Source organism: Stylophora pistillata, chromosome 3 (genome assembly GCF_964205215.1).
Source record: "Stylophora pistillata chromosome 3, jaStyPist1.2, whole genome shotgun sequence".
NCBI lineage: Eukaryota > Metazoa > Cnidaria > Anthozoa > Scleractinia > Pocilloporidae > Stylophora > Stylophora pistillata.
Genome location: NC_142521.1, coordinates 2637501 through 2657754, shown reverse-complemented (window position 1 = coordinate 2657754; position 20254 = coordinate 2637501). Strand labels below are relative to the sequence as shown.

At 37.8% G+C, this 20254-nt stretch overlaps 1 protein-coding gene and 2 pseudogenes across 3 annotated transcripts in view; all 3 read left to right on the top strand.

Annotated features, from left to right (window-relative positions):
- Positions 1–1446, top strand: LOC111330527 (E3 ubiquitin-protein ligase TRIM71). The gene has a single exon (XM_022935394.2). The coding sequence runs from the start codon at positions 58–60 to the stop codon at positions 1444–1446; it is 1389 nt and encodes a 462-aa protein (XP_022791129.1). The 5' UTR covers positions 1–57.
- On the top strand, positions 1374–13696 carry LOC111330534 (uncharacterized; annotated as a pseudogene). The gene is made up of 9 exons (XR_015998304.1): positions 1374–1510; positions 1713–3111; positions 3824–4043; positions 4701–4772; positions 5822–5916; positions 10412–10930; positions 11264–11557; positions 11941–12142; positions 12609–13696. The product of XR_015998304.1 is annotated as an uncharacterized LOC111330534 (transcript).
- A 2936-nt stretch (positions 13697–16632) lies between these two features.
- Positions 16633–20254, top strand: part of LOC111330498 (uncharacterized) — a 15902-nt pseudogene continuing 12280 nt past the window's right edge. The window contains exon 1 of the transcript XR_015998391.1: positions 16633–16726. The product of XR_015998391.1 is annotated as an uncharacterized LOC111330498 (transcript). The remainder of the gene's footprint in view (positions 16727–20254) is intronic.

Below are 20254 nucleotides of genomic sequence, written 5' to 3'. Positions count from 1 at the left end.
GTGGCCTGAGCTCGAATATACACTCCCGCGTCAGACCATACCTGCGTTTTAGTAGCCATGGCTGCTCAGTGTCGAAGTTTCTTCGATGATGTCAAAAAAGAATTAGAATGTTGTGTATGCCAAGAACAGTTTGATGAAGTCAACGAGCCAAAAGTACTCAAATGTCTCCACACCTTCTGTAAATCTTGTCTAGAACATTGGTTACGACAACAAGGTGGAAGCCGTTTAAGGTGTCCGACATGTCGACAGATCACCGAATGTCCAAATAACAACATCAACAGCCTTCCATCCAATCTATTTTACAAGCAGATGGTGGGAATTGTCGAGGCTTACCGCGGAAAGGGGCGAGAAGACTCACCACATTGCGGAAACTGCGAACAACGAAGGTCGCTGAAGTTTTATTGCTCGGATTGCAATTGCTTCCTTTGTGAAGAATGCTCCATGGCTCATAAAAAGCTAAAGGTGCTTAGAGGCCATCACGTCAAAGAAATTGGATATTTTGTGTCGAGTGACACGCAAGATTACGCTCGTAAACTCAGCGTTTGTAAAGAACACGAACACCAAGTTAGATTTTATTGTCAACAATGTGTAACATACATTTGTCGTGACTGCGCCATATTGGAACACCGAGATCACAACTTTGTGTCCATCGACAAAGGATTGGAAAGGAAGAGATCAGAGATCGAGACCAAAATGGGAAGCGTTTTGGCGAACGGCTCTAAACTACGTGAGGAAAAAGAATTCCTAAAAGCCCAAAAGATCAGAGTGAACAAAAGCATCGAAAAAGCGAAAGACGAAGTGCACCGAGTCGCCGAACGCAACATAGCGTTGATTCGACAACACGAATCAAGCGTGACGGAACAACTCATCAGGCAAAAAGATGCTTTCGAGGCTAAATTTTCAAACGCTTTATTCCAACTGGTCGAAAACCTGACGGATATAGAAACCGGTTTGGAATTTGGTAACGACATACTTGGACGAAATAATCTGCCGGAGATTTTGAACATGGAAGAATTACTTGAGCAACGATTTCAGGAACTCTCTAAGCCTTCTGATGTAAATACGAAGTTGAATTATTCTGAAGTTATTTATGTTCCAAATGACTTATTGTTCCTCAAAAATTCACAAGGCAAGTTGTTGATAACCAAAACTGTACCTTCGTTATCGCTGGCAGAGGGAACGGGACTAACCGAAGGAACTCAAGGCAGTGACTGCGATTTTATAGTTATAACAAAAGATCTACACGGTAATAACACTCACAGTGAAATAGACGAAGTCTTTGTTGACATTAAATCGACCCAGACAGGAACATCCTTGAAGGTCAACATAACAGACTCAAAAGATGGCTGCTACAAAGTATCCTACAAACCTGAAACTGCAGGAGATTTTATCGTGTCTGTAATTGTTGCTGGTGAAGCGGTCAAAGGGAGTCCATTCCAGTTGTAAGTGAGAGAACCAACCGTTAGAGACAACATCCCGCGAGAAATGGAAACCTCCATTGTATCCGCCGGTAACTAACTATTACTTGTTGCGAGTTCTACTAAATTATCTATCTCCCTTTGTCAGGTTAGTCCTGAGGTACACGTGGGTGGTAATTACCCCCTGCTCCAGTTATCGTAAATACTTGGACATTTTTAAAGCTTACTAGGGCCACAAGTAATATCGCTCTTTGTAATTACTTATTTCTCTATTCATTTATTTTTTCGCATCAGTAGTAGCCCTAAGGGAAACCCCTCAATTTTTGAGAGGTAATTGCAAAGAAGTAAGACGCGAAAAAACAAGTAAAAAGAGTAACAAAGGTTGTCAGAACAGATCCTCAGCACGAGAACTTAGTCGAGATCTGATGAATGGAGGGAAGCTCTCCTTGTACCAAAGTGATATCACTGACGAGATCGTGGACGCTATTGTCAATGGAACCAACGAGTGGCTTCAGTATGGTGGTGGTGTGGCAGCAGCGATATTGCGGAAAGGAGGCCGCCAAATAGATGATGAGTCGAGAGGAATAATTGCACAACGAAATGGGCGTCGACTGAGTATAGGTGACGCTGTTTATACAAAGGCTGGCACCCTACCTTGCAAATATGTAATTCTCACGGCTTGTCCAAGGTGGGATAGATTTGACGAAGACAGATGCCTCATTATCACTTCTTCGCCGTGCGTGCATTGAAAGTCTCTGCCTTGCAGCACAATTAGAGCTCTGTTCAATTGCATTACCGCCCATCAGCTCTGGTACTTTTGGCATGCCAAAAGATCTCTGTGCTCAAGTGATGTTTAAGGCATTGGAAGAATTCAGTTCGAGCGTTGAAGCCGAATTCAGCACTCTTCGTGACATTCGCATCGTCATTATTGACGAAGAAACAATCGAGGTCTTTCATGAAGAGTTTTTTAAACATTACACCTCTCAAGTGACGACTCAAACAAGCGCACAACGCACCGAGAGAAAGCCCCATAGCTCCTCCCACATAAGTTCTAATGTCAACAAGTTGCCATTGTCCTCAGAAAAAAGGAGTGAGGATTCACACGAGGGCCATTTTAATGAAAATTACGAGGCTAGATCTCCTCAGGGAGACCAGCCAAGTACAGGCAGCAACAATCCGCTCGACCAAATTTGGAAATCCTTTGAGTCGTGCGCAGGAGATAACAAAATTCCAGCACCAAAAAGTTCCAGAGAAACAAACAGGACCACCAAATCGAAACCATCTATTGGTAGAGGGAGAGCCATTCTTTCGATTCGTTTTCTTGCGATTCCAAGTGAAGAAGGAGAACCAAAGGCTGAAGCTGATACCCGCATGAACATTGAGCACGACACCAACGTTGGTAACGTTAAGATAGGAAAAGGGATTACTTGCGATAATACTAATGTATTTCTACCTGGTCTGGTTGTGACGGAAGTAGGCAAACGTCTTGCTAAAAAACACTCTACTGACGCAGTCAGTGATGATTCGTATACCAACCAAAGTATTCGTCGACAGTTCAGACAGGAAAAACTGTTACCAAGAAACCAGCCTCTTGGGTATATGACCTGGAGAACTGAGTCACGTAAATCACTTCCGGGCTACGAGGGATGTGGAACCATTGTTTTGACCTTTAATTTTCAAGGAGGAATTCAAGGTACCATTGATTTAGAATTATCGTTTGAAATTATTGTTATCAATGTCATTATCATTGTCATTTGTTAGCTCAGTTGGTAGAGCACTGCACCGGTATCGTAGAGGTCATGGTTTCGAATCCCGTACAGGCCTGAATTTTTTTCAGGCCTTATTTTCACTATCTCTTAAATAAATAGTGTTCATTATTGCGATCTCTCTCATACTTATATCTTATTTTCATTATTATTATCACTAAGAGTGAGGTTGTCTTCAACGATTACGTTCAAAATACACATTTAAAGCTGGTCATTCTTTATCGCCTGGGGGGATGGGGGTCGGAGGATTGGGTTTTTTCGCGTTAAAATTACTCGACCCCCTCCCCCCTTCATAGGGCTCTGTTATATTCTTACGATCACCATTTCACTCTGTTGGCAACGACTGATTTCCTTCCGTTCCCCCTCAAAACCATGTGATTCCCTCAAAATCCTTCAGAAAGTTTTGAGTCGGAATACGACTTGACCCAAACCTCTCTCACGTTTTCACTCCAACGCTACTATCGCGCCATATACTATTTCGCTTCATTTTATCAAATGCGTTGATGACAGCTGGAAAAAGCTACATTCGTTTCGGGGGCACAGCTTGAATAGGTTCTTCTTTGTTGTAACTCAGTTGTAGTTTTTTCTCCTTCGATAAAGTTTTTATGATTGACATGTTTTCACATACGCTTATTGTAGACCCAGAGCACCCGAATCCAGGAGAACGTTTCGGTGAGTTTTTGTGCGCTGCCTACCTTCCGGACAACGTTACTGGAAAAGAAGTGTGTAACCTGTTGGTAAGGGCATTTAATGGATGTTTGATATTTACCATTGGAAAATGTCCTGCTACCAGCGAGGATAACAAGATTGTGCGGAACGGTATCGAGCTGAAAACAGGTCGGGCTGGAGGTCCAGCCTGGTAAGTTAGCTTTACCAGCTATAATAGTTACTGATTTACACGTGCTAAACGTGGAGTTTTGAAGCATGCTCGTTACTTGTTCTGGGAATAAACAATTCATTCCCCACAATAATCAGCATTTAATCTCTTATTTATTTATTTATTTATTTATTTAACAATTTGCCAAAGGCAGGTAAATTTACAATAGGAAAAAGTTGTCCCCTACTAGGTAAATTACCTTACCCTGTCCCCTAAAAGTAAATAAAATTGAAACCCAACCCACTCACAAGCCCCCATGCTAAGAAAATAAAATAAATAAATAAAAAGTTGGTTAACATGTACAAGGATTAAGAGTATTGAAACGACGACATTTTACACAAACTATTTTAAGCAACGGATGTCGTCTTCATTAAAATTTTGCCAAGTCTCTCGCTTTAAAGAAAGATAATACATGCCTATATTGCCAAAAGAGATCTTGGTATTAATTTTTCTTTTACCAATAGCTTCTTATGTTAGTTTCTTTCAGTTGTCTCCTTGATTATGGGAAAACGTCTAGATGCGCACTAGTGAGTTTCGAGTTTTCCCTATTCTACGGTATCGTGAAGAAAACTCATTTTTGATTAATTTATTTATCATTTTATTATTATTTTTATTTTATATGTATAAGTTTTTTTGCAGTTGCGGTTATCCAGATCCTAGCTACCTTGAACGGGTAAAGAAACAACTTGCTGACAAGAGCATTACATTACTGCATCATTGAACTTTTGCTTAGTTAGTGGAACATTATGGGATAGACAGTCACATGCTTTCATTACTACCACACTTGATTTTGAGATATGATTTTAAATCGAAGACAATGTTAGGGAATATTTTGCCACGAGTGTGAGACGAAGAAGAAAAATTGTATCCCACGAGGATTCGAACCCCGGCCGTTTCCGGTAATGCAGACGGGTAATTTTCAAGCTGAGCTAAAGAGAACCTGATTGTGAACTACAAGAAAGAAGTTATTGATGAAACTTTTTGGCTTTTGTTAACACCATCAAAACTTGTATCAAGTTAGCCAAGAATTAGATAAAGAATTTCGCCTGCCAGGAAAAAAAGCGAGAAAAAACAATTAGTTCGATGTCACGTATGACAATATCGTGTATTGGAGCCTCAAACTTACTATGAAATCTATTTCAGTATGAAGTAATGTATGCAAATGTTCGAATGTTCATAATTGTGATACCAATTTCTAGTTAGTGACAGCTTACAAGGTGTTTTACTAGTATTCCTTTTTCATAAGGGATTCACTGAATTGCCGCCTGTACTTTAAACTGACCCATCGTTAAAATTGTCATTAAATGCGCCGAAGTTACGATGATTAGTCCTGTTCTCTTTTCATTCAAAGTCAGACAGTAAATTTTAAGACTTAAGAAAAACAAAAAAAAGAAAGAAAGAAGGTGTAACGACTACTACTCTTTTTTCAAGGTGTATGAAGGCTGTTTTACGTCTGTCACGTAATCCTTACTGATCGAATATTTCGAGAGCAACGGAGCGCAGTTAACTGCAGCGGCTTGTCAAGCGAATACACAAGCCATATTCCTGCACTTATCAATCAAGATGTTAAAAAATTACAGACTATTGATCAGATAAACGTATTTGATGAAGCCTGTAATAAACTATGTCAACTGATTAGTGAATTAAAAAGAGGAGGGAGGATGAAGTAAGGGAAGATTTTCCCCAAAAAGCATTCAAGCATAATTCAACGTTCCCAAACAAAAGAGTGCTAGTGTTTGTGTTAAAGTCGCGTGCTTCAGGACTTGTGGGTCCGCTTGTCACGCAATCCTTGCTAAATATTTCGAGACTCAGGAGGGCAGTTCACGGCACCATCCAAGTTTTGCACTAATGCATGGTATGTACAAATTTATAAACAGTACTCAAATCAAAGTGTAGATATGGCAAACGTGTAGATTTTATGGTTTGTATCTGTCCTCTGCTACTTCGAAAAGGACGATTTTGCATTTTGCTTTGCTTTGTTTCCAAAATAACCGCTAAAATTTTAAATTTCAGGTAACCTGAGCAGCAGAAACGGCAAAAGTTGACCATACCCTCACGAAAAAAGTGCCTATTTTATATCTTTTTTAAAACTATTTTCTACCTATTTTTTGTGTATTTTTTCTCTATTTTCCAGACTATTTGAAAGCTGTTTTTTAACTATTTGACTGCTATTATTTTGAAATTAAAAATAGTAAAACATAGTCTAGTTGGCAAGTCATAACTACTGTAAAAATAGCTTTAAAATAGAGAAAATGCGCATGCAATTCGTTGATAAAATAGTATTAAAATAGCATTAAAACTTGAAAAAATAGGAATCAAATACCTATAAAATAGACATAAAACAGGGATAAAATGGACAAAACAGAGATAAAATAGACAAAACAAGGATAAAATAGACATAAAACAGGGATAAAATAGACAAAATAAGGATAAAATAGACATAAAACAGGGATAAAATAGGGAAAAAAATCTAGAAAAATAGGATATAAATACATTTAAAATAGGTCCTAATGTATATGTCATGCAGGGTTAAAGGGTTTCAAATAACACTTCCAGTTTATGGATCCAGAATAAGGTGGCTATAAAATAGGTTGAAAGTAGGTGAAGATCAAAAAAGCGTATCCCAATCCTCAGCCTAGGATTATCCCTTTTGTGTGTTAAGTTGTAGCAATTTTCCAATGGCAAATGATTTAATGATCAATACTTCATATGTTTATGCAACAACCTCTATCTAGACTAGATTGCATGCATTACATGAAATTAAAAAAAATTGTCACTCAGGAAAGACCAAGTTTTAAACAATGCCATTAATTTACTTCAGTCTTCAATCTGTATCTAAAGGAAGTGACAACAAGTACTTTCAGTTCACATAGAAGTGATAGGATACAAATTTTTCATAACAATAGGAAACAGAATTAAAGTAGAATTAAATTTTAAAAAGCAAAGTTTGTCCTTGCACTTAGGTAGCTGCAGTGGCTTCCTCTTTGTGGTTTGCCTATGTTTCACTGTTTTCCTGTACTCTGAAATTAAAAAACAACAGAAATGATCAATAACTGATATTTCATCCACCAGTAGGTAATTTACTTGTTAGAAAGATTAAGTTGCTAAATAATTCCCTTGTGATTAGGGTTTCCTTGATGCAAAATGATGTAATTCACTGAAATGAACAGGTTTCGATAACTTTTCTGTGCTGCTTCAGTAAAACTTACGGCTTAAATTCATACTTCTAGGACAAAAATTAGTGAAGTTGATATAGTTATATTATGTGGCTTATAAAGCCAGCCAGTTACAAACATTACACCTTAACCTCCTAAGCAGAGATCCTTTCTCATCCAAAGAGTGTCTGCTTTCGGGAAGCTCTACCATACAAAATTGTGCTATCTTACCACAATTCCAGTCATGCAAAGGCAGCTGCATAAAATTAATCTTACCTACAAAAAATCCTGGAATGGATCATTGAATTGACTGCAGTTGTCACGGTTGTCTTAGCTCTGAATTCTTTGTGCTTTTTACTTGTCCAAGTTTTGCAACCATAGCAGAATCTTTTATAGGAACAAAGTTACATATACACACAAGAACAATTTTTATCGCAAGCACTCAGTATTGACTTAATAAATGGCCGGGGTTGATTTTCCACCTTCAATTGCGTGACAGGGAATGGCGTGTTTTGACAATATTGTCACTTTTGTTTGGGGTCCTAAAATGTTTTAGTGTAAGTTGCCCAAAAATTTTATTGGGTTATTTGAAGAAGAAGCCCTATCATTTCGCTGGACTAAATCGACATAACCCCATACCATGTATCAGGGTGCGATTTTACCCTCTCCTGCAATTTTGCCATTTTTTGTCCGCCAAAATGAGTGAAATATTGAAAAAAACAAACATTGCCCAAAAATTTAGTTCGCAATGGAATCGCACAAATAACACTTCAAACTGTTCGTAAATACGTGTTCATTTCATTTAAAAAATCGATGGTCACATTTCTTGATTTGTTTATTTTCGAACGAAGTTCAAATAATGGGTTGTCTAGACCTCGTAAAGCTGACGTGAGAGCCTCCAAACCGATTTTGCCGCCGTTCGCGCAAAATGAAAATGCTATGGAACTCACAGTATTTTTTCTAGAAATAGCTTATCCAAACCTATATTCTGGTAAAGTTTAGGGATTTCCGATCTTTTCATATTGCACACCTCTGGGCGATATTTCGCGATGGCTGCTCTTAACTGTGGACTTAGATATTGTCAGGAGCCTCCTGATATTGTTTTATTTCTAATCACAGTATAGTGTAGGTTTAGACTAAAGTGAGTGAGGGGTTGAGTTTTTACTTTGAGTCCAGAACAATCTGGGAAAGTCAACTGCGGCTTAAATTCTATTGCATATCAAATCTAAATAATTTCAAGTAGTTTACTGTTTTATTGTTTATTATGGATTCAGTCAATTGAAATGACGCCTAATATCTTGTAAGAAGAGTATTTTATAAATTAACTTTATTTAATCATAATTTAGAAGAGTATTTTTAATACACGCTTGGTGAATATCACTGATACAGCTTGGAAAGTTCAGTTCTTAAAATGTTTCTACGGTGGCCCAGAAGGCTCAACGCAAACAAAAAATATACTGCAGCAAATAAAAAATATACTGCAGCAAATAAAAAAATCAAAACGCAAAGAAAAAAAGTACCACAGCAAATAAAAAATGCAACGCAAACAAAAAATACTGCAGCAAATAAAATATGCAATGCAAACAAAAAAAAAGAAAACGCAAACAAAAAAATTGGAACTCAAACAAAGAAATTGGAACGCAACGTCAAGGAAGACTGGGTAATAGTTCTTAGTTTCCCGCCAACACTCGTTCCATCCTTTGCTTGTTCACCTTTCCGAAACCATGTTTTGCAGCGAACTTATGATAGTACCATGCTGCTCCTTAAAAAAATCGATAATAACTCTATTTTCATACCCTTGATGAAAGCAATCTCCTATAATCCTACGCAGATCGCTTTCGTCCATAGCCAAAAGCGAGTTCCAGTTCATGCTGTTTTGGCGAGAAACTAAGAACTATTACCCAGTCTTCCTTGGCGTTGCGTTCCAATTTTCTTTGTTTGCGTTTTCTTTTTTTTTTTTCGTTTGCATTGGATATTTTATTTGCTGCAGTATTTTTTGTTTGCGTTGCATTTTTTTCTTTGCTGCGGTACTTTTTTCTTTGCGTTCTGGTTTTTTTATTTGCTGCAGTATATTTTTATTTGCTGCAGTATATTTTTTATTTGCTGCAGTATATTTTTTGTTTGCGTTGAGCCTTCTGGGCCACCGTATGTTTCTCTCCCACTTGGTCCCCGCAGGGACAATTGATTGTAGGCAGAGCTTTGAGCCAATAATATTACAGAACTGCATTTAGTAGTAGTAGTAGTAGAAACTTTATTAGAGTGTCAAAAACCGTCTAGCCAGGGAACAAATCCCCTACTAATTTGGGGACACCAATTAGGGGAGAATATACAAACTAAATACAGTAGTAGCTAAAATATCTATAGTTAACTTATTAAGAGATTTATAGTAAAAACATACAGAAGTCAAAATGAACAAAGGCTACAGCCTGCGCAGCCATCATCTAAAAGTTCACTTATATTAAGTTGGCGTATCCTGCTTTTAAACGACGTTAGGGTTGTGACGTCCCTGATACTCTTGGGTAGTTTTGTCCATAGCTTAGGCCCTAAATATCTAATAGAGTGCTTGCCATAGGTGACTGTCTCATACCTAGGTATAGAGAAATCTGCTTGCCGCAGATTGTAATTACTATTTGGTTTTTTAAAGATGTTACATATATATGCAGGGCACAGTTTATGCCTTGCTTTACACATAAGTATGCACAGATCCTGTAAGCGACTATTTAGTAGTGTTGGCAGATCTGCCTTCTCTAATAGTTGTTCATAACTAGAACTTTTATCCTTGAAAACCGCTCTAAGTCCTCTTTCTTGTAGTCTTTCAAGCTTTCGAGTGTCACTCGCTTTACAAAAATGCCACACTAGGTGACAGTACGTGAGGAATGGTAATATCGCGCTTTTGAATAATATTAACTTAGATTTCATAGGAATTAAATTACGTAGTCTCATTTCACGAAGGAGACACATAGTCTGTAGATTTTCCTAATAGAAAGGCAAGCTGAATGCTTATAACAAAATCTTACCGCACCTAAACACAAGAGTATATAATTTCCGAGAATTCCAAAAAGATTCCGTTACCGAGAGAGGCTAAAACATGATCGAAAACTATATCCTAACGTTAACAAATTCATTTAAAAAAGCCCTCTCCGACCAATCCTACTTTCCATGATCACTCCACATGTTCAGCCCAGGTGGCCTGAGAACAAATATACACTTCCGCGTCAGACCATACCTTCGTTTTGGTAGCCATGGCTGCTCAGTGTCGAAGTTTCTTAGATAATGTCAAAAAAGAATTAGAATGTTGTGTATGCCAAGAACAGTTTGATAAAGTCAATGAGCCAAAAATACTCAAATGTCTCCACACCTTCTGTAAATCTTGTCTACAACGCTCCAAAACTGTACCGTCGTTATCAGAGGTAGAGGGTGCGGGACTCACCGAGGGAACTCAAGGCCATGATTGTGTTTTTACAGTCATCACCAAAGACTCATGTGGTAATAAAACTCACAGTGAAATAGACAAAGTTACTGTTGACATTAGATCATTGCAGACGGGAACAGCCCTACAGGCCGACATAACAGACTCAAACAATGGCTGCTACACAATATCATACAAACCTCAAACTGCTGGAGATTTCAACGTATCTGTATACGTTGCAGATGAACCTATCGAAGGAAGTCCATTCCAGGTGAAAGTGAAAGAAAAAATACGAAAATCAGAAGGTATTCTGTTATTCAGTTATTGTTCCATCGATTTGTGGAATAAATGATTAGTACATTGATTGATTAATTCATTCATTGATTCATTGGTTGAACAGTGAATTTATCTCCCCTTTCATTTTCTCTCGGTTTATTTCTTGATATTTATGTAAATCTATTATCCAAATTAAGTCAGAATAATAATTCGTACACATTTACGTAAATTTGCAACTGCTGCTATTATACCCAAACTTCACGAGTTCTGATTCCTGAAGTGGCAACATACATTTGATGAGAACGTAACTGGCTTTACGCCACAAGTTATTCAGACTTCAATCTGCCTGTTACATATTTCAGATTACCAGCCGTTTGGCCTAATTGAGGAGGGAAAAACCTGCCACGCCTGCTTTTATACTGCAGTCCCACTTTTCCAGTTACAGTGTAGACACTACATGTGTTGCAAGGGATGTAAAGAGAAGCTACTCGGCGAATGTGATATCTACTGCTATATTTGCAGACGGAAAGTTCTATTCCTTGGAAATCAACCGACTGGACACATGACTTGTAGGAGAGACTCAGGACCCTCTCTCCCGGGGTACGAAACCTTTGAAACCATAGTACTTGGTTTTAACTTCGACAGAGGAATTCAAGGTTCGTAGCTAGTATGGTTTTTGCTATGACCTGTGAATGAACTTTCTAGTTCTGAAAGACAGGATTCAACTTCCGTAGGACACGATTTGGCAAACCGGTTAACTCAAGGCGATTTTTCAGAGCTATTCCACCAAATATATATGCAAAAACAGGCTAATGGTTCTGTATCATGATTCGTCAAGGCAATTTAAATTTTAGCACAGAGGAAGCAGACTTATCTCATTCTCAGATTATTGAAAACATTTTGATTACCTAATTGTTTCTTGATATATTCATTTAGTTGTTCATATATCTATTTATCCATTCATTTATCTCTTATGTATACTTTTGCTTAAAAAAAATAAGAAAGTGGAATTTTTAGCTACATGAAATATCTATTCCAGGTGAAGAGCACCCAAATTCTGAGGTTCCTTATTTGGGTTTATTCTGCTCAACCTATCTGCCTGGAAACGGAGAGGGGCAAAAATTGTGTGAACTGCTAAGAAGAGCGTTTGATGCACGCTTGTTATTTACCATCGGATTAGACAACACCATTATGTTTAATGACGTTGAACTGAAAACAAGTCGAAGTGGTGGCCCTCTTAAGTAAGTCTAAGATACCTTTGTTTATTTCTTCATCTAGCGAATGTTGATTGATGACTCAACTTTGCGACGTTCTTCGTCTGGTCATATTAGAGAAGCGTAGATGAAAACAAAATCACAAAGATGATAGGTTTCCTCTTCGATTGTCTGTTTGATTTTTTTCCATTACTTTTTTCCCTTGTCGATTGAATGCTTTTTCATCTCGAGTGTTACTATCAAGCATAAATACTTCCTCTTCCGCTATAGAGCCCTAGTCTGCAAATCAAACTGCAAAATATACGCAATAAGTCTGTGGGGTGGACGAAAATCATCGCACCTTACTGACGATTTGAGAAAAATAGAGGCGTTACCTCAAGAGAAACACGAGAGGAAAAGCTTAGATGCGTACTAGCGACCATTAATATTGTACTTGTATGACAGTTAATCAAGAGGTTTCAGTTTTTTTTTTTTTTTTTTTTCATTTGCTTAGGTCCGGTCATCCAGACGCAGGTTATCTTGATCGACTGAAGAACCAGCTGGCATTAAAGGGTGTAAAATAGTGCAAGCCATTGTACCTAACAAACCACTTCACGGAAAACCTCATGAGATGGGAGAGAGTAACTTGAAATGAAAGGAGAATAGCCTTTTTTTTCAAAGGGAGAAGACCAAATTAATCAGACTGCCACTTACGAACTTTGAATTTCGATTAAGGTTTAGTAATTCAGACGCCTCGACTATGACGTGCTTCTTTTCAGTGATCTCATAAAATCAAATGACTCTCGGTATGTCTCTCATTCCACAAGCTAATAATAATAATAATAACAATAATAATGATTATAGTTCTATAATGCTTCAACGAAAATTTTGCGTTTGCTGGAGCAAGGATGGCTTGTTACACAAAGGAATATACACAGCTTCACTTTTAAAACACTAAAATGTGGCTAAAAATCTCAAGTGCGCAAAATTACCCTATCAGAGAACATGACCTTTTTATTACGATTAAAAATGATGCAAACTCAACCCGAGATTCAAAGATTGAAGCTAGAATACTATTTTAACGTTAATTTGATATACGTCGGTCTTGCATGCGATGTATTGCAGTCTTTGCACTGATCGTATATTTCAATCTGGCCATGATTAGGGTGACTCGTAACAGTTAACCGAACTGATACTTTGATTACGTTCTGCTACCCATGCCAGGACTTTATTTCTATGTTATCCACGTGATGTACAGTATAGAAAATTTATGCACACAAATTACAAGCGCAAATTAGCCTATTCTTACATAGTTACTTTTTCAATGTCTAATCTAATGTATAGCTATTATAATACTGTTAAATACGATCCACTTTTTTTGATAGCACTGAATGCTCAAAGCTCTTTTTATAGCCTGTGTGGTATGACAATAATAACATTTTTCAGTACAACGTTCTGCAAGTTATCTCATTGTCATGTTTTCAATCTTAAATTCTGTAATTGTTTTGATTGCATAAACTTGTCAGAGATGTTTACCTGTGGCGAGTAGTGATCTAATAACAATTGTAACATAATCAGTGATAAAGTATTCTTTGGAACATAGGTGGTCTGCTTGAGTGCTCATGCATTTAATGGTAGTTTGGAAAATATAGAATGCCGGAATTCGGAACCGGAACCGAAATTCTCGGAATACCCGGAATTCCCGGGATGACCGAAAAATAATAAATTTTTAAAATATAGAAGTAAATTAATAGATAAATAAGAATATTGATGATTAAAAATTGATTGTAAATTCACAACTTAATTAAATAATTTAATACGAAATTTTTCTCTGAGGGACGTCCCAAAAACAAAACACCGGTGCTGTTCATGGAGATGTAGGTATTAGAAGTAAAAAAAAGTCTGCGTCAAGCCATTCCAGTAGCCCATACAGCCTAAGCGACGAAATACTTCTACTCTCCCTTTCCCCTGGATGGGATGCTAATCCATCACATGGTTTCTCCCCGTTTTAAATTCGCCTTCACCCACTTACACACCTGCAGGATGTCTAGGGCGCCATGACCATTAGGCCACCACGCTTTTCCAGCCGGAATCATTGCAGAAGATTAAACAAATGCAATATTTCCAATTAGTTTAATAGCTCAATTGTAAAAAGCTCCGGACTATCACAAATTAATACTCTACTTTAAATAATTATTAACCACTCATTGGGAGTTATCAAAGCAGCTACCTTTAAGACCAGCAGTCTACAGTTAAAATTGAGAGATTGTCAGTTACTCGACGCCTTTTCGCGTCTACTATAAATACCTTGAATATATGCCTTTAAATGTATATCTTGTACTGATGGATTCTTCTGATGGATTCTCCTCTCTGATTGTAGGACTTTCTCTAAACTACCAGAAGAAGATTCTAAGTAGCATTTTTTGCATGTTGTTCTGGACGAAAGTTGGAAAGCTAAGTAGCTGCTTTTATTTATTTCAAGGCGTACAGAAGATGACAGACTACTGGTTCACACAGAAAGTAACGTCGGAAGAAGACAAAAAAGATATTAGAGGAGCAAAGAAAGAAATGTATGTCCCCAAGATGGAGGAGATTGATCCGCCTAGAGGTAACATGTCTATGCAAACTAAGCATAATTGAGAGAGTGTTAGTTAATGTAACTGAGATTATAAAGATTTGAGATCGAAAAAAAATCCTCAAGACAGCAGATTTCTTAAAGTTACTTTTTACCATCACCGATTACTGATATCGACAAAAGTGAGCCAATAGAGTGTGAGATCATACTTGGTAACAAAGCGACTCTAAGCCAGTCAGACCTCATTAGAATGTTCTATCTTAGTTACCAAGCGTGCGAGCGCTGCTTTTGCTTTTTGAGAGCGGAGAAATGCAATCTGTAGTTTTAAAAAGTACATGGCTACGGATCTTGATCGTAACTGATACAGGAATATTGGTGACCTGAAACTTAGCACCATTAATGACGTCGATGTTCCTCCCCTCGCTAGTAGAATTCTGTTCAACAATTTTGAATGAGAGTAGCAAGTTTGGTGTCGGTGTCACACCCTTTACTCCTCTCTGACTTGGACTTTCTCTAAACTACCAGAAGAAGATTCTAAGTAGCATTTTTTGCATGTTGTTTTGGACGAAAGTCGGAAAGCTTGGTAGCTGCTTTTATTTATTTCAAGGCGTAGAGAAGAAAACAGACTACTGGATCAACCAGAAAAAAGCGGCGAAAGACGACAAAGAAGATATGAGAGGAGCAAAGGAAGAAATGGAGGAGATTGATACGTCTAATGGTAACATGTCTATGCAATATGCATAATTGAGAGCGCGGTAGTTGATGTTAGATTGTAAAAATTTGAGATCGAAAAATAATCCTCGAGACAGCAGATTTCTTAAAGTTGCTTTTTACCATCATCGATAACTGATATCGACAAAAGTGAGCCATGGTAACAAAGCAACTCTAAGCCAATCAGGTCTTATTGGAATGTTCCGTTCTTTAGTTACCACGCGTGCGCGCAAGCGCTGCTTTTGCTTTTTGAAAGCGAAAAGAACCCACGCTGTACCTTTGAAAAGTATATGGCTACGGACCTCGATCGTGACTGATAAATATTCGTGACAAACTTGGGACCATATTAATGACGTCGATGTTCTTCCCCTCGCAAGTAGAATTCTGTTCAATAGTTTTGAATAAGAGTTGCAAGTTCGGTGTCGGTGTCACACCCTTTACTCCTCTCTGACTGAGAACCTCTCTAAACTATGAGAAGAAGATTCTAAGTAGCAGTTTCTGCATGTTGTTTTGGACGAAAGTCGGAAAGTTAAGTAGCTGCTTTTGTTTATTTCAAGGCGGGAAGAAAATGCCAGACTATTGGCTCCCCCAGGAGGGAGACGAAGAAGACATTAGAGGAGCAAAGAAAGAAATGTATGTCTCCAAGATGGAGGAGATTGATACGTCTAAAGGTAACATGTCTATGCAAACTATGCATAATTGAGAGCGAGTTAGTTGATGTTAGATTATAAAGATTTGAGATCGAAAAAAAATCCTCAAGACAGCAGATTTCTTAAAGTTGCTTTTTACCTTCACCGATTTCTGATATCGACAAAAGTGAGCCATGATAACAAAGCAACTCTAAGCCAATCAGATCTTATTCGAATGTTATTCTTTAGTTACCACGCGTGCGAGCGCTGCTTTTGCTTTTAGAAGGCGAAAAAAACCCACGCTGTACCTTTGAAAAGTATATGGCTTCGGATCTTGATCGTAACTGATAAATATTCGTGACCTGAAACTTGGGACCATATCAATGACGTCGATGTTCTTCCCCTCGCTAGTAGAATTCTGTTCAACACTTTTGAGTAAGGTTTGCAAGTTTGGTGTCGGTGTCACAACCTTTACTCGTCTCTGACTGGGACTCTCTCTAAACTACGAGGAGAAGATTCTAAGTAGCATTTTCTGCGTGTTGTTTTGGACGAAAGTCAGAAAGCTAAGTAGCTGCTTCTATTTATTTCAAGGCGGAAATAAGACGCCAGACTATTGGTTCCGCCAGAAAGCAGCTTTGATAGGAGACAAAAAAGATATTAGAGGAGCAAAGAAAGAAATGTATGTCTACGAGATGGAGGAGATTAATACGTCTAAAGGTAACATGTTTATGCAAACTAAGCATAATTGGGAGCGTGTTAGTTGTTAGATTATAAAGATTTGAGATCGATAAAAAATCCTCAAAACAGCAGATTTCTTAAAGTTGCTTTTTACCTTCACCGATTTCTGATATCGACAAAAGTGAGCCATGGTAACAAAGCAACTCTAAGCCAATCAGACCTCATTCGAATGTTCCTCTCTAATTACTACACGTGCGAGCGCTGCTATTGCTTTTTGAAGGCGAAGAAAACCCACGCTGTAGTTTTGAAAAGTATATGGCTACGGATCTTGATCGTGACTGATAAATATACGTGAAAAAATTTGAGACCAGAAAAAAAAAAACACTCCGGACAAGAGAGAAATCCGGATGATCGAGGTTTGACTGTTATTACCCGGGCACCCCCAATTTTGTTACATTAAGTAGTTTTTGGTTTCACTTTCGTGAAACAAGTCATTTCACAGGGGAAAAATTAGCATAATTCCGTCGCAACACACCGAGCCGGGTTTCAGGATTATCGCCAGGTGATGTTTAGTGTGTCTCCCAAGAACGTTATAGTCATAACAGCATGAAATCAATAATGATGGACACAAAATAGCAGAAAGGAGGGCCAGTTTGTTCCGTTTCGTGTGGTTAATCTCGGAAGAAACTGCAAGAATTCTTGCGGAGTGTATGCGTGTTGATTTGTAAATTAGTCTCGCGTGTCATTTTAAGTTACACAGTATGTCTGTAATGGTCAGAGTACGAAATTTTATTCCCAATTTTGATCTTCTCCACATTTTGCTTGGTTTATGACCTGATTAAACGAAAATTACCGAGTAGGTGGCCTTCCTATCACCTTTGTTTACTTTGTAAGTCATGCCCACGTTACGACCTGATCACTACGTTTTAGGACAACTCGGGATCTATTTTCCATTCAGTTGGTATGGTCTGTTATGAAAACCTAAAATCCTCAATGTAGGAGATAGCATACGAAGTTTAAACGGTCAAAAGGATATCTTTGTCAATTTTCAGAATTATGCAAATGAGCTTCGACACGAGTGCAAGTGAGCAAACACTGATTTGCGTTGTTTTCAAATTTTTGTTGGATGTAAGCTAGAGAGACACCCGCGGGTTTGAAGCAATCAGTGACCCCATTTGTGTATAAACTATGCACTGATATGCTTTCTTAGCCCGATTTATACCCGGATTTTAGGAATTCTACCTTAAAAAATTAGTCAATATTTGATATGCAAATTAAGGTCGTAAAGAAAGGTCTCGTCTGATCACGCTGGTATTAAAAAATATTTCAGGTGAAATTTAATAATTTCTGACTGAATATATCTAGAATTCCGTGAAGGATATTTTTGTAATCGCAGCGCGCTCGACAAAATCTGTGAAATTTACACCATCCACAGCTGTACACACGAGTGGTCAAGCCAAAAATCAACGTGGGCTTGTGGCAACGTAAAAAAAGATGAAGTGGACAAAAACCAAACTATTTTTGAAATATGTGTCCTAAACCCTTTTCATGGGTAAAAATGAAAGAAAAGTTTTTTTTCGACGGGAAGTTGAGAGGACTGCTCTTATCGAGAGGGCACTTATGAAACAAACGGAGAAGACTATGTTAAACCTTAAGAAACTCTAAGAAGACTGAACAGAGACACTAAAACAACTTACCTTTGATATGACGATGAAAGGTTCGATTGCAAATTTGACAAGACTGATAGACATGACTGTAACTGAAGTTCGTGACCAAAACAGAAAACGTTTGATCCTTACTTAAATGGGCCTTTTGAATCATACCCTTGGCCGGTAATGCTAGCAATGTTGTAACTCTCTTAACACTTCCAGGTAAAAAAGAAAGCAAAGTCGCGTCATCAGCTAAGGCAAAAAGTTGCAAGTACTGAGGACAGCAGTTTGGCCCAAAGTACAGTTATATTTACTGTTTGAATTCAGGAGCCAGATTGTGAATGTGTTAAAGTTTCCAGCATTCATTGTGTAGTAAAGATCTTATCTTGCGCAGGAAAATTACTCCAGCAAGAATTATCAAATTTGAAGGGAGGATCAGAGAATAATTTTATGAATGAGCCCAAAGAGAAACGAATCATCCTTCACGGAAAGAAGTGACAAGTTAATTGAATATTATGTTCTGATGCAATTTTGGATCAGTTCTACGAGGAATGCCTCACTGACGATCAACAATTTGTAGAGGTTGGATTATCCTTGGTTATTATAAACTGAGTGGTCGTTCGCGTTCTGTTCAGTTGACCTGTATAGAGCCTCTTCGACCGGTGATAAGTAGTAAATTAATTCCGCTGAGATAATTTGAGCAAGCGCTCTTTCAGAAAAATTTTCAGGAGCAAGAATATACGAATTCCAATGATCTTCCCCTGACATGTTTCCTATCCTTTTATGGGGACAGGAGAACATAATTTGTGGTATATATAATCTTTTAGGGAATGTTTGCCTTTGGTATAACTCTAAATTACAAAGAATACCTGATCAAAACAAAAATGTTTTATCATTAATCAAAGTTAGCTTTCAAATCTTGAGAGCTAACGAGTTAAACAATATGAAGTAAAGTAACAGCTTGGGGATATACAAATTTTGATCATCCGTAGCTACGCAAACTTTTCAAGTACGATTTGAATTCCTTTTCTGTGCGATTAGTTCGGCAATGTCAAACAGTTAGTTCAAGGAGGAGTGCAAGCAAAGTTACGCCATTAAATGCACAGGGAGCCTTAATTTTATTTTATTTTAAAATTGTCGATGTCATATGAAAGGGCGTTTCTTTACGCTTAGTGACACACAAAACACTGAGGCCTCTGCTCCTGATAACTGCAAAGCGCGAAGCAGAGCGCTCGTATCATAAATCCGAGCGGAAAAACAAGGTTTCATAACTTTCAGTGCGCGCTGCGAAAGTAAGGTTAGTAAGATATTCATGAGATCTACAGGTTCAAATAGAGGACAAAGAATTCAATTCCAAGAAAATTTTCAATTTGGCGGGCCGTACGATGAAATACGGCGCGCTAAATCGACTTATCAAAGCACACCTACTAACTGAGAGGCATGATATAGTACACTTAAAATGTTATTGAAAATCAGTTCCTCTATAACTATTTCACAGGATTTGACATATTTGAAAGTTTCAAGTTCAATGAATACATCACCTTTATAAGTATTTTAAATGTCTCTATGGTACAAAGTTTCAATTTTATTGAAAACGCTAATGTTTAACTTGAAATAAAAATTTACATGTTATATTTCTTACGTTGAATATATTACCAAAGTTAATGTTTGACTAGAAATCGAAATTTGTGTATTTTAATATACACTGTATGGGGAATAAAGGCTTAATATTATATATAATAAATGTTGATCGATATCGTTTCAGTTCGTTCCATAACGTTACGTTTCGTTGTTCACCAATCAGCAAAAAAAAAACTGGGGGCAGATTTTAGTGACAGCTATTACTAGTTCCGTGGGATGCCTGTGGCACTCCCACGGTTAAAATCCGGGTCGATTGTACCCAAAATTGCAAAGCCAG

Bases quoted from the DNA above. Each gene is read 5' to 3' on its own strand.
- LOC111330527 (XM_022935394.2), top strand. From the start codon at position 58: ATGGCTGCTCAGTGTCGAAGTTTCTTCGATGATGTCAAAAAAGAATTA.